This window comes from Ahaetulla prasina, chromosome 2 (assembly GCF_028640845.1).
Source record: "Ahaetulla prasina isolate Xishuangbanna chromosome 2, ASM2864084v1, whole genome shotgun sequence".
In the NCBI taxonomy this organism is placed as follows: Eukaryota; Metazoa; Chordata; class Lepidosauria; order Squamata; family Colubridae; genus Ahaetulla; species Ahaetulla prasina.
Genome location: NC_080540.1, coordinates 279,043,685 through 279,058,922, shown reverse-complemented (window position 1 = coordinate 279,058,922; position 15,238 = coordinate 279,043,685). Strand labels below are relative to the sequence as shown.

The 15,238-nt window shown below is 40.1% G+C and overlaps 1 protein-coding gene across 3 annotated transcripts in view; it reads right to left on the bottom strand.

Annotated features, from left to right (window-relative positions):
- Window positions 1–15,238, bottom strand: part of GDNF (glial cell derived neurotrophic factor) — a 43,818-nt gene continuing 28,580 nt past the window's right edge. For all 3 annotated transcript variants that reach the window (XM_058170040.1, XM_058170039.1, XM_058170038.1), the window contains one exon: window positions 1–8,700. In XM_058170040.1, coding sequence (XP_058026023.1) covers window positions 8,219–8,700 — 482 coding nt within the window. In that variant the 3' untranslated portion in view covers window positions 1–8,218. The remainder of the gene's footprint in view (window positions 8,701–15,238) is intronic.

The window sequence follows — 15,238 nt, the reverse complement described above, 5'->3', positions numbered from 1 at the left end:
AGCTTTATTTCATAAAAAGTTTATAAAATGCATATTGTACAAAAATAAAGTCTGTAGAGAACTTTGCTTAACACAAACGGCTGAGACGTCGATTGGAGGTGAAGTAGAAATCCCCAATAATAACAACTGTTTTATTTTTATTTTTTTCCCCAATTCTTATTTCCAGAGTGGGAAAAAATCACAAACTTTACCTTTTTGGTTTGTTAGCATTAGGCTGCCATTAAAGGGTAAAACAGGGAAAGCTACTGGTTGCTGAAAGAGGCTCACAGCAAAGGCCAAACTGATTTCTGTAAAGGTGCTTGGATGCTTCATGAGAAGACATGGAACCTGCTCTCCCTGGTTGGTTTGGATGAATATTTTGAGGGTATCATTTTGCCTTCTGCAGGCTTCGCTGTCTGAAAAGATAACTATACTCATGCATACAGAAAAACTTGAATAAGAACCATGATGTTCTTACATCGCCAAATCCATTAGATTTTTCCAATTGATGACCACATAGTACCATCTTATGATTAAGGATAAACCAGTCATGTAACTACTCTACAACATATCCTAAACATGACAACTAATTGTCCAGAAGGCATACCAGTCAAATTTATGTCTTGCTGATTTATCTTACAGGGAACAGTATGAGATTCATGCATTGCACTAAACCATAAACCATGGTTTCGACACAGCAGTTAGATAGCTTCACAAAAGCCAAAAATAAAACATTTAGTACATTATGGCTTAATACAAGATGTGAAACTGCAGTTGGTCCTGTCTTGCCAGAAGTAATCAAGATTTAACAGACTGGTGGTTTGTAATACAGCCTATCTGGTAATATTCTGTCCACGGTAAGATTCAGATTGTAGAAATTCATTAAAGGATAAACTTTCGTGCAGTCTTGTATCCTGTCATGTGACCATTCTATCACTATTCCTTCATCATTTCCCCCACCCCCTTTTGGATAAAAATCCAGTGAAATTCCTTTTGTTTCAGTGGGAATATTAAACAAATGTTTAAATCCACTCTATGAAAGCCAGATTTACAGGACACATGAAAGATTCACTGGAAAGGAAATTAAAACTGGAAGTAAATGTGACAATAATTCTAGCTGAAAGAGTCTTAGGTTGCTCTCTGGAGTAAGTCCTATTGAAAGCAATCAGCTTTACTTCTGAGTAGATAGGCATCAATGCTGTTAATATCTATTTATACGTGGAAATATAGGGTAGCAACAGCTGGCTATGTTACCGTAGCTTGATAGTTTCAACTCCAATGATTCTTTATCCTCACCAGCATGGCTGATAGCAAAAGACCTGGAAACTTGTAACTCAAAATATCTGGATGGTCCTAGTCTGCCTTCTTCTATGCTAACCTATAGGAATATGAATGCTTCAAAAAGTATATCAGAGAAGTCCTTTGTGCACATTTGCACAAGTGTGAATGCAGAACTCTTTGCTAGACAGTAAGGCAGCTCACAGTTGTTCAGGTTACTACCTGAACTTGAAGAAAGTTACAGCTGCTTTAAGAATCTCATATGTCAACTCTTTAAAGCAGTGAGATTGTTCTAGAGCATGGGTGTCAAACTCGCTGTGTCACATTGGCGTCACGTGACATTTTGCGATGGTTTTCCCATTCACGGAGCTGGGGTGGGCGTGGCCTGCACATGACACATCCAGCCCATGGACTGCCAGTTTGACACACCTGTTCTAGAGGCCTGCTTTTGGGGGTGGGTGGGAGCTTTTTAACAAAAGAGAGAGCTGTCAAGCTTGTGTAAAACGTTTGAATCCTTTTTGAAGCAGGTACAGTCCTTTTAAACAATTAAAACTAGGGGTATGTTCCTTTTCATTTTAATTGGGAATGCTGCTGAACACAGCAGAATATATCTCTAAAATGAACATGGATAACTATAGCCGCGCAAATTTCTGTAGCAACAGGATAAAAAGTGGCTTCAAGACAAGCATTAGGCAGGCACGTAAGATGTAATCCACAGAAAGGTCAACATCCCTAGGACAAAATCAAAATATTTTGCTGGAAGCTTTAGAAACCTTTTCCCAAATGAATGGAACACATTCTTGATGACAGAGATATACTGAACTGTTGGCTTAAATCCCGCTCAGATCCCATTCTTGCAATAGATATTTCTCAGATGCAAAGGCCGCATGAATGAAGTGTATGCTCAGCACAGCAAAATTACTTATCGACATTTCCAAAAACGAAGTGCTTGGAATTATTTTTAAAAATAATTCTCAGATACTCACTCCAATGAAATTACTTGAAGTTAAATCTATTTCATTTCTGCGGAATACTAATTTGATGTTCCATTGATTTCAGAAAACTTATATTCAGTGTTAATAAGAGTAGAGTTATAGCCTGGGATATGACATACAGTCTGTTCTCTGGATTACAGTCGCTTATGTTTATTGGAGACCAACCGCACAAAAAAAAAAAAAAAAAAAAGAGAGTCAAAAAGAGATAGGAATTGCAGTTAAAATATTTGGATGGAAATTATAGTGGTCCCATGTCTGTTGTACATTAGCAATGGTAGCAGAATCAGACATGAAAAACATAGCATTTGCAGGTTTAGTCAAAGTTTCAACAGCATCCATGATAATGTAATCAAAGTGTCACCTGTATTTTTATGTGCACACATGACATGCATAAAAAACAGGTGGGACTTGGAACCCACTATTGTGGCTGCCACCTTAAGGACATCTCTGCAGGCAAATGAACAGGGACATAAATTCTTCTGCTTTCTGGTGTGAAAGAATAAGGCTACATTTTCATAAAACTTTGATTATGGATTAATTGGCGTTGAGTGTGTTTTTATTTTTTTCATTATTATATAATCCACATGTGCTCTGTAGTTTTTGGCAGAATGAGATAATATGGCTTTCTTTTCTCTTTGGTCTTTATCTTATCAAATGCTGAGGGGTATTTTTCAAATTCCACATTAATTATTTTCTATGGGTCATGGTGTTGCAACTCCAATAAATATTCTACCTGTTACATCAAAGTAGTTGTTGTTGAATTTCTACCAGAGAGTTCAAAGACACTGGCTCTCCTTTTTCTTGGAAGAAACCTCTGAACACTGTAGGACTGGAGGAATTTCTCTTTTGGATTGTCTCCACATGGCAGAATTAACTTAAGAGGGAGATTGTGGAAGTTCCTAGCCATCTCACCTTGGTAAACTGTATATGTTGAGACACAGGTCTTCCTTGGCTCCATAGTCCAATTGTATGAAGGTGGGATTGGCAGATGGCTCAAGTAGGAAATGGTGAGCATAAAGTTATGTGTCCCAAGAAGCCACAAGTTATCATCCTATCAGATAATATATTACATGAAAAAATAAAGATGTGGCAGGAAGAATGGAAAGCTTCATTCAAGAATATATTAAGATTCAGGAAAAGTTCCTATATCTCAGTATGTCTATGGAGATCCTCAGTCATCCAGGTCATGGTTGTCCCAAAGGTGCTTTTTCAAAGGGAAACTGGACTTTGTTTTTCCTTGAAGATGTTTCGCTTCTCACCCAAGCAGCTTCTTTAGTTCTCAAACATTGCACTTCAGAACTGAGGAAGCTTCTTGGATGAAAAGCGAAACGTCTTCAAGGAAAGACAAAGTCCCGCTGCCCTTGAAAAAGCATGTTTGGGACGATTATATCTCTCAGTAGTAATATGGTAGGCAGTAGCAGCAGAAATAGCAAACCAGCTTCAAACATGTAAGATCTTCATTTTCATTTCCTGGGATCTCTGCTTTAAGAACATTAGATATGAACCCCGGGAGATAACACTCTTTTGTCAGTCAGAATAAAAAGACAGGACAAAATGACCTGGCTTATTATGAACTATTGTAATAAAACGGTAATAAGTACTCTAAAATTTTCACAATTTAATTTCCCCCCCCCATGCTTTTGCTTAAAAACAAGGAGAGCTCCATTACAAATATTGATTAAATTCCTAGGTGTATTTAAATAACGTTTTTAGCAGATTAAGACCAATACTAGGAACTAATATCTGCCAAAGACTACAGAAATACTGTTATTAACTAGTTTTTTCATAATGGGTGAAATGTTCAGATAGTACGAATATCTTTCCAGATGTAGGATGGTCTTGATCAATGTTATGCAAGGATGTAAAATGTTTCTTAGGAGAAGGGTTTTGCTATAAGCATCCCAAAAAACATTATGTTCCATCTGAAGCAGAAAATTAAGAGTCGCCAAATTGGGCACTAGCAAATATTGTTCACTTCATTGAGATGGCGTTAAACAAATGCTTAACTTTGTTGTCTAAGTCAGGGGTCTCCAACCTTGGCAACTTTAAGCCTGGAGGACTTCAACTCCCAGAATGCCCCAGCCAGCTTTGCTGGCTGGGGCTTTCTGGAAGTTGAAGTCCACCAGGCTTAAAGTTGCCAAGGTTGGAGACCCCTGGTCTAAGTGACCAGTGACTAAGCCTTTGCTGCAATGGGTTTGCCTCACCTCTAAGTTCCTTTCAAATAGTTGCTATTTATAGTTGCTATTTTAGGGGTTATGTCAAACAATAGAAGCTTGGGCATCCAACAATTTGTATGCAGATTTCCACTGAAATGCACTTCAGATAATTTAAAAGACCATCGTATTAAAAATGTATGCGTGCATGCAGATGTTCATCTGCTGCGGTGCTTCCCAACTTAGCAGCTTTAAGAAAGATGGACTTCAACTCCCAGAATTCCTCAGCCAGCCATGCTGGCTAGGGAATTTTGGGAGTTGAAGTCCACAAGTCTTAAAGTTGCCAAGGTTGGGAAACTCTGATCTGCTGCATACAACAGTTTGCATCAGTTGACCCAGTGGCTTCTTATTGGAGATAATGGTCTTCAAAATGAATATATATCAGTTGTTTGAAAGCCATCACTAAGTTATTATTTGAAATAGCTCATCTTTGATGGCCTCCAATCACTTCTCTACGCTGAATGAGGCCAAGGAAGAGACATCTCAAAATTAAACCCATTAACCTCTGACAGGATATTCAGCTATTAGAATATTCTTGATATTTTCTGGTCTTTATGATACTTTGCCTCTCCCCCACATCAAAGGTAATAAAGTATGATATCTCCTGTGACTTCAACCCTTCCCAACAGCACTGTCAGAAGTTAGGGAATCTTCAAACTTTCAACTAGTTAAAGAAGATCAATGATAAAGCATATTGCAATGAGTATGATGAAATACTATCCAACTGGGCTTCCATGATTTTTTTTCAAATGGTAAAGTAAGTGATTTTTTTTTAAAACAACAACAACAGTTTGCATTCCCAATATTAATTCTTAATACTTCTTTTTTAAAAAAAAGAAAAACTATATACCTTGATCCCAGCATCACTATCCCATTGTAACTTTGGCACCTCTTTAAAGAAAGAAGCTTTAATAAATAATGAAACTGAAACTCGTGTCTGAACCGTAATAAATAATAATAATAATAACTTAAAATCTCAATAAATATTTTCTCTAGATTTGACTTTAAACAGGATGCATTGCATCAAGTAGTCTTTCTCTTCACTCACGATGACTGCAAATAAAAATGTAGTTCATTAAGTAAGTGACCTTAGTCCTTCTTTAAACCAATAAAAAAGATCCACATTTTTAAAAATGGCATTTTGCTAGACAGGTGATTAAAAACACAGCCTGCTATGTTGGGAAACAGAAAGGGTAACATCTCTCTCCCTCCAACGTTAATCCTTTTTCGGTTACATTCTAAATTAGTTAGCTTTCAGAAATCCTCCATCCTTTTTCATAATCATTTGTTTAGAATTTAGCAATAGAATTAAAAGTTGAGCTTGATTTCTTTGCCATACAGGTACTCCTTGACTTACGTACACCATCGAGAACAACCGAAGTTCTGTTGCTAAGCAAGATGATTGTTTAGTGAGCCCCACTCGATTTTACAACCTTTTCTGTCACGGTTGTTAAGCAAATTACTCCAGTTATTAAGTGAATCACACGATTAAGTGAATTCGGCTTCAGCCATCACTTTTGTAAATACAGTACATGCCAGTTGCCAAGCATGATCATGGTGGATACTGCAATGGTTGTAAGTGTGAGGACCATTTGTAAATCCCCCTTTTCAGGGCCAATAACTTCAAACGGTTGGCACATGAGTGATTGTTAATTGAGGGGCTACCTGTATATAAAACTATGGAAGTGCTTTCGATTTACAGCTAGTCCTCGAAGTAAGACCACAACGGAACCCAACATTCACGCTGCTAAGGGAAACATTTGTTAAGAGAGTTTGCCCCATTTTATGACTTTTCTTGCCACAGTGGTTAAGTGAATTGTTGCAGCTGCTAAGTTAGTAACATGGTTGTTAAGTGAATCTTGCTTCCTGTCAGGCCTGGAAACCATATTAAACTTTAGGTTTCCAGACGCTGCCACATTTTTATCCTGAGGGGAGGAGGGGGGGTTGAGGGATAGGGTAGTATTCTTCAACGGCTCAAGGTCGGATGGTGTTCACGTCTGCAGGAAGAGTGGCAAGAAGTTCCTCGAATGAACTGGAGGAACGTGGGGCCGTGTGATCATCCGAGGGGTCAGGGGGGTGGGACTATTGGGGTTTGTATAACTGGGGAAACGAATCCGGAACTTCAGTTTTGGGAATTGCACTCATCGTGTGCCAGTCTCCTCATGCTAGTAAAGGACTCTGAGAAAAAGAAAGAATGCTTCTGAGTCTTTTTTCTGAACGCAGAAGAGGAATTTCTGGAACCTTGACATTTCCCCATTGACTTTGCTTGTTAGAAGGTTGGCAAAAGCTGATCCCATGACCACGGGTATACTGCAACTGTCATAAATAACTTGATAACTAACTCAGTCATCAAGCATCTGAATTTTGATCACATGAGCATGGGGATGCTGCAAAAGTTGTAAGTGTGAAAAACGGTCCTAAGCCGCTTTTTTCAATGCCGTTGTACCTTTGAGTGGTCACTAAATGAACTGTTGTAAGTCAAGGATTACCTGTATACGTAACTCTACTTGAAGCTTTGTAACCGGAGGACTCTGTTGCGAGTTTCCTTTCTGACGGATTGGTATGGGTAGAATAATTCTGCATTATTCATAAGGCACAGGAGAAGAAGCTTGTTAATGTCTTTACAGAGGGATGTTGTAATGTCTTTACAGAGGGATGTTGTGATGTACAATTTAGCTAAGTGGTCTGTAAATCAAGGGCAGAATTTCAAGCTTAGAATTCTGTGAAGGATTTCTGAAAGAGATTATTAGCAATGGAAGACAAAGGTCTACGATTGCTAGGTTTTCCATAAACAAGTATCAAAAAAAGTGCTGAGTGAATTGTTGGGAACTGTCAGTTCTCAAGCTGGACAAGTTTAGTCAGCGATTTCTATGAACGGAGAATTCTGCTAGGATAATTTCCTCCTTTCATCAAGTGTGTTTTATCCATTATAACATTTCTATATATTCCACTCTTGCATCTCAAATATCCCGATAAATTCTTCAGGATTGCTCACTCAGTTTTCAGAATACTTCAGCCAGTATGGCCATTATGAAGAATTCTGGAAACCCAGTCTATATTAACTGGAGGATGCAAGCTTAAGGAAGGTTTGGATCAGGGGTATCTATGGGGGATGAGGTCAAGAAGACCAAAATCGTAGATATGGCTGGGTAACCAAAGCATCGTTCCTTTTTAACATGCAACAGACACATTTAAAAAGGGTTGGAACGCCAGTCATCTGATCATGGTGGCCACTCTGACATTGTTGATTCTGCCCCCCCCCACCCAGAAGCTCCTGCATCTGATCATAAAATACATTCTTCTCAATATGAAAGACAGATTATGCCTCCAGATTGGGATGAAGGCCTGTGATCATTAGTTTAACTTCCATTTTGGAGTGGGGGGGGGGGAGAAAACAAAGAAGGAAGGGAGCTTGTGTTGATAAGCACCTGTTTGGCCAAGTTTTGCCAGTGGTGGATCACTTCATAACCAATGGTGTAAAGTAATTCCCATTCATCCTGGATCTCAACCCCTGAGCACTGATGTCTATTTGCCTTCCTGTAGAAACCAAAAGCTCCATCATGTTGTCGCTTCACCAATTATCCTGTGCTGGATATCCATCAACCAGGCTCCCACAGCTGTTGTTCTCCTGTATGCTTGGTCCTCTTCCTTCTTTTGAAGCCAACCTTTTCTTTCCTCAGGAGCCTTGGTCCCCTTCTTCGCCCATTGTAGCAGGAATGCAATATCATAGCCATGTCCAAACACACAAGGACATCAAATGCACCCACACTTTTTAGCGGAATGTTTCCTCAGTATGTGATAAGTTGATAGGTCATCGTCCAAAAACGAAAGGTCATCATCATAAGCAATGGGTCTGCAACAAGGCTGTGGCCTGATTTTGTCACTGACCAACTTTTTATTTTGGGTTAAATTGTTTAAAATTTGGTCATACAGGGTTACAGCAGTCTCGCACGAACCACTACAATAACGGAAAATTAATTCTTCTTTGGTAGTGTATCCCAAACCCAGGTCAGTCACATTTAAGTGGATCTCACTTAAGACACAATCCCGAGATTTAAGCCTTTGAGCTCTCCGTCCTTTCTTGTTGGAATTATTGTTCCTTCCTGCATTTTGCCGGTTTCTTTCCCGTTTGGAGAAACGTGGTTTATCTGGTGACCTCTTCAGTCTTTTTAAAGTGGTTTGAATAAAATCCATCACATCCTCAAGTTGGCTGGGATAATCCACAGGCATATTAGCTGTTGGGAAACAGGAGAAAAACAATTTGTCAAATGATTGCGTATCCATCTTATTTCACATGGAGAAAATGATCTTACTTACTGAAATTTCAAGCAGGCACATGGTTAAATCTGGAAGTGACAACTGCATACGTTAAAGGTTGCAAAATTCAATTTTTAAAATTTCATTTATTACTGGATCCAACTCAACAATGAGACTCTGCGTGATATACACTAACAAAACACAAGCCTTAAACCAAACAAGAACCATAGTGTTAAAACAGATATTGTACAATATATAAATATGACATACAGAATATAAATTGATGACCAATACCATAATATAAAAAACCAAAAGAAAACTGTGCTCAACTGGACCCAAATCATCCCATGATCACGACAGCTTAACAAAATGTATGTTCTATAGGCATGATTTCAAAATTCACAAGGATTAACACATTTTTATCAAGACGAGAACATCCATTGCTGCCTTCTTCTTTTAGGTGCAGACATTGTATAAGGTGATTGTGAAAATTCAAACATTACTTTTGATGTTGAAAGAGGTCCATAAAACAGGCTAACCTATTTAATACATATCCATTGGTTGACTAAGTGTTTCCATGGAAAACTAGATTAAGTGAAATATTAGACTGCGATGTATTCTCACAGCACCTAGTCACTCTTGAACAGACAGAAAACTTCCTTAACTTGATATTCCCAATGCATTGGAGTACAACTGTAATTTCTATCCAGGGGAACCACTGGGAATTATGAAAGTGGTGATCTGATACATTTGGAGGGTTCCAATTACAGAAAATTGGTCTATTCCTTGTCTGTGACACTCTATAAGTTGCCTATTCATAGTTCTGTTCCATTTCCAAAACTGTCTGAGCATTGTTACCCACCTTTTAATGTAAAAATGGGCAGGAATTACAGCTGGGGGAGGAGGACATTTTTATTTGGAGCATGGCAATGACACAGTGAACAGGATTTAAATGTTGGCACTCACATCCTGGACATAAACTGTTTCAACCGCCTTCTGTCACCGATTGCCTCCCAACGACCCGTGCGCTCCCACAGATTGGGCCTCCTCAGGGTGCCGTCGACCAAACAATATAGGTTGGCGACCCCCAGGGGGAGGGCCTTCTCTGTGGCGGCACCAGCCCTGTGGAACGAGCTTCCTCCGGGATTACGACAACTCCCCGACCTCTGGACCTTCAGACGTGAACTGAAGACTTTATTGTTTCAGCGCGCTGGACTAGCCTAAGAATAAAATGTTTTAACTAAATTTTAAGGGTTTTTAAATAGTTTTTATCAATTTTAGTGATTTGGCCATGATAATATTTAGTTTTAATTGGGTTTTTAATGCTTATTTATTATATTGTTTTTAATATGCCTGTAAACCGCCCTGAGTCCTACGGGAGATGGTGCGGTATAAAAGTATGATTAATAAATAAATAAATAAAATAAATAAACTCCTACCCTCAAAACGACGCTACAGAGCACTGTAGACCAGAACAACTAGACACAAAAACAGTTTTTTCCCAAACACCATCACTCTGCTAAACAAAAAATTCCCTCAACACTGTCAAATTATTACTAAATCTGCACTATTATTGTTTATCGTTCCCACCACCCATCTCTTTCCACTTATGACTGTATGACTGTAACCTTGTTGCTTGTATCCTTATGATTTATATTGATATTGATTGTTTCCTGATTGCATATTTGTAGCCTATGATTATCATTAAGTGTTGTACCTTATGATTCTTGATGAACTTTTCTTTTATGTACACCGAGAGCATATGCACAAAGACAAATTCCTTATGTGTCCAATCACACTTGGCCAATAAAAAATTCTATTCTATTCTATTCTGTTCTATTCTATTCTATTCTATTCTATTCTATTCTAAATTTATTCAGGTTGGATTTACACAAAAAATACACTAAGCCTCAAAATATAACTGATCACTTTTAAAATTTGAACACAACTAGTCCAAAGAAAAATATGGGATCTGTAAAACAGGTCTTCAGGCCATATCTAGCCCATGGTTCACAGGATTACCATAGGATTACCACTCCTGATTAACTGGAAAACATCTGCCTGGATTCAAGCCACTTTCAGTCTATCTACGTGTGAATGCATCTCCTCCTTTGAGTGATACTTGCCGTGGAGAATTGCACCATAGAATTCATCCCCTCAACAAATATTCTTATCCATTCCCAGCAAAATTGGTACCATTCAAAGACTGAGTGCAATGATTAGGAAATCTGGTAGTCGTAATCAACAATAATGAAGATAACCCTGGTATATGCAGAAAGTATGGAAGCAAGCAGACAACTTCATAATAATTGAAATATTTGAAGGATGAGTAAGAAAGTTGACCTTGACAGAAATAAGTCAGATCTGTTATGGAAACAAGGAGGAGAAAAGGTTAGCTTAAATCCTAACCAAGCAGAAAGTATGCAGAGGCAGGTCAGATCAGACTCCTCCCTAATTCACATGGGTATAAAAATGAAGAGGAAATACTTCACAATTAGATTTGCAAGGTTCTGTTATTATATCCCATATCAAAGTAGTTTTAGCCTGCCTGTAGAGTTGTGACGCAGTGACTCAGTGGCTAAGATGCTGAGATTGTCAATCAAAAGGTCGGCAGTTCAGCGGTTTGAATCCCTAGTGCCATGTAATGGGGTGAGCTCCTGTTACTTGTCCCAGCTTCCGCCAACCTAGCAGTTCAAAAGCACGTAAAACATGCAAGTAGAAAAATAGGGACCACCTTTGATGGGAAGATAACAGTGTTCTGTGCGCCTTTGGCATTCAGTCATGCCGGCCACATGACCACGGAGACGACTTCGGACAGCACTGGCTCTTCGGCTTTGAAACGGAGATGAGCACCGCCCCCTAGAGTCAGGAACGACTAGCACATATGTGCGAGGGGTTACCTTTACCTTTATTAGAGTTGATTTCCTGGTCTGGTCTACATAGTAGGCCTGTATAAAACCTAAGATAACCCAAATATTCCAGCCTGCTTTGCAGATATGGCAGTGACTGAGAAGGAATCCGAACTGACAAGTTAGAACCAGAAGATTGTAGAATTGGAAGGGACTACAAGGCTCACCTAGTCAACCCTCTGCAACGTGTAGGAAAATCAATTAAATATCCATGGAAGGTAGGTATCCAGCCTTTAAAAAAATAATAATCCACAGATGGAGAACCAACAACCTCCAGTCCTTAGGTGAACTATTCTTGTTGTTTGCATCCAGATTAAGAATGGACTTCATTGCAAAATGCACAAGCTTTGGAGGAAATGGAAACATGTTCATCAACGATGGATGATATATTAACAACACTGAGGAAAAATAAACTTTGAATGACTCAAACAGTCCTTGTTGGCTTACTAAACTAGAAAAGACAGCTGGCCAACAATCCTTCCTATAATATAAACTAGTACTGTATTTTTTTTTAACAAGACGAAAGGTTGCATCCAACCAGCACAGTCTATTTATTCTCTGATATTTTTGTGCCTGTTATAATTCCTTCTGTGAGACCATCTATGACAAGGGTGTCAAACTCAAGGCCCGCGGGTCACAGATCTGGCCTGTGGGGGCCACCCTGGAAACCCCAAAGGACCTGCTTGAGGTGCCTCTGCCAGCAAAAACAGAGCTTGGGGGGGGCCATGCATGGTCCCTCGAGCTCTGTTTTTAGTTGCAACCCCCTTCTGCAACCCTCTGTCAGTGAAAACGGAGCTCTGGAGGACTGCATGTTGCCCTCCTGAGCTCCATTTTCGCTGAAGAGAACTCAGGTCACCACAGGTGCCCCTGACACGAGTGACGTCGAATTGGCTGTGCCCAGTGTTGGGATTCAGCCAGTTTGGGCCAGTTCGGGCGAACTGGTAGTTAAATTTCTGGCTGGCCCCTCCCCTCCCCGCCCCTTCCAGGAGTCCCCAAGCACCCCATTTTGGCTCCCAGGTAAGTGCAAGTAGGCCTCCCAGGCTCAAAATGGGGCACAGGGGGAAGGCATCCACTCCCTGGCCCTTTTTTGCTCCCAGGGGGGTGCAGGAGATCAAGTGCTGCCTGTCACACCCCCTGGACACACCCACCATGGCCACGCCCATCCAGCTGGACATTAGGGCAGAGAACCAGTTGTTAAATTATCTGAATCCCACCACTGGCCATGCCCATCCTGGCCTCACACCCCGGTCCCCCAAGGTCAAATACAACCCTGATGCAGCCCTCAATGAAATTGAGTTTGACGCCCCTGATCTATGAGATCTCATGCCAGGACTCAAGTGGGAAGAGGAGAAACCAAGAAGCCCTTTCTTTGAATCGTCATGTACAGTCAACATGTTCACATGTAGTTTTGCACTAGCTTGTAAACTGACAGTAAATAGAAGTGGGAAGAACTAGAAGCTTTGGGTTTAGAATTCCAAACTGGTTGGCCAAAACTGTTACTTAGTCTAAAACTCATTTTATGAATTAAAGGGAAGCCTACTACTGCATGCTGGTTAAAATAAAGATGGTGTAAGCCACATGTACTTTGAAAGAATCACTGAAATTAAATAAAAATATATTTACAGTGGCTGGGTTCACACAACATAGTAGACAAGGTTAGATGAGTTTGTGTTGTTTGTGTTTCAGTCTGCTGTGAGAAACCAGGCACTATTTTAGTATCTTGTGTGAACACTGAGCTACATCATGGTTTATTTTGGGGGCCTAACACATTATGTGAATTATATTCTGTTTTCTTGGTTTCAGTAAATCGAAAAGCATCTATCAATGAATATAGAATACATATGATTCTTCTATACATTAAATGGATGCTCCTCAATTATGAGAGCTTTGGGGGCTTCTGATGTTCACTTAAGGTGCAGTTTTCTTAGAAGAGGCTAATGGAGACTTAAGACATTTTGGTTACCAAGATTGAACATCATCTACAAATTCACCATATTAGCATTCTAGAAATTTCAGTTTCTGAAAAGAGTTCTAATGTCAAAGAAAGCTCTCTGCTTCCTTTTCAGAGCCATCTAAAAGTTCATACAAACTGCAAGAATAGTAGGGACTTCGTGGCTCTACCCCATTGCAAAATTAGTTTAATAATTGTGGGTGAACCAATGGCTAACAAAAACAAAATGCAAAGCAAAACAGTCCCCTTAACTCAGCTGATCTGATGACTCCTTGCCCCATCTACTTACCTTGAGACACCAAGCCTACCTGGGAAAATCTGGTGCTTATGAGACCATAAGATGTAGGAAAATTGATTCGCTTCCTTTATTTGCTGCACAAATGGTCATCTTGCCTGATTTGCATTTGGTTGGGGTTGACCTGGCTTCAAATTAAAGACTGTATAGCACACTGAATTTAGTTGCATAAAGTCACTAATCAACTCTGCTTATTTTTCTAATCATAAGCAACATCTGATGGTGGAAATAAAAAACGGTTTTGCTTCAGTCTAGTCTAGCTTTGAGCTGTATGGAGGCAAATACATATCCCTAATTGGATGAAGAATTATCTGCCTGTAGATGCAATGCGGGCAGTTCTTTTTATCAATCCAGCTAGTAGATTGTTAGAGAATTTAGAACAGAATGAGCTGGAAGGGACCTTGGAGGTCTTCTAGTCCAGCCCCCTGCTCAAGCAGGAAACCCTATACCTTTTCGGTACCAAGTGCTGAAATGGAAGTGTATACATGCGGGGGAGCACAGGAAACTGGAAGAGCAGTTCCCCAGTGTGCATGTGCGCATCAGGAAGCCAAGCTTCTGGTTTCTGGTGTGCGCATGCGCCGGTCACCTGATCTTCTGGTTTCTGGCACGCACGCACGCACGAAGACCAGCTGGCTAGTGTGCATGTGAATGCCGGAACCCGGAAGAGCAATGGGTGACGGCTGGCATGCCTGGAGAGATGGCTCTGTGTGCCATTTCTGGCACGTGTGCCATAGGTTTGCCATCACTGCCCTATAGCATTTCAGACAAGTGATTGTCCAGTCTCTTCTTAAAAACCTCCAGCGATGAAGCACTCATGATTTCTGGAGGTAAGCTGTTCCGCTGGTTAATTGTCCTCACTGTTAGGAAGTTTCTCCTTAATTCCAGGTTGCTTCTCTCCTTAATTAGTTTCCATCCATTGTTTCTTGTCCTGAGCTCTGGTGCTTTGGAGAATAATTTGACCCCCTCTTCTTTGTGGAAGCCCCTCAAACAAAGGAATACGGCTATCATGTCACCCCTAATTCTTCTTTAAAAGACTAGTCAAACCCAAATCCTGCAGCCGTTCTTCATATGTTCTGGTCTCCAGGCCTTTGATCCTCTTAATTGCTCTTCTCGGAATTTTTTCCAAAGTCTCAACATCTTTTTTTGTAATATGGTGACCAAAACTGGTTGCAGTATAAAATCAGCAACTATACCAATCAATTGCGGTATTTGGGAAAGACGAAGAACTGATTTTGACCTGCCTTTTTCTATTGAACAGCTGATTTGCCACAACTGCGCAGGGTTGCTGTGCAAATATGATGTAACGCAGGGTTTCTCCTACAGAGGAGACTGCCCTTTTCCTGCTGGATTTTCTCCCTTAC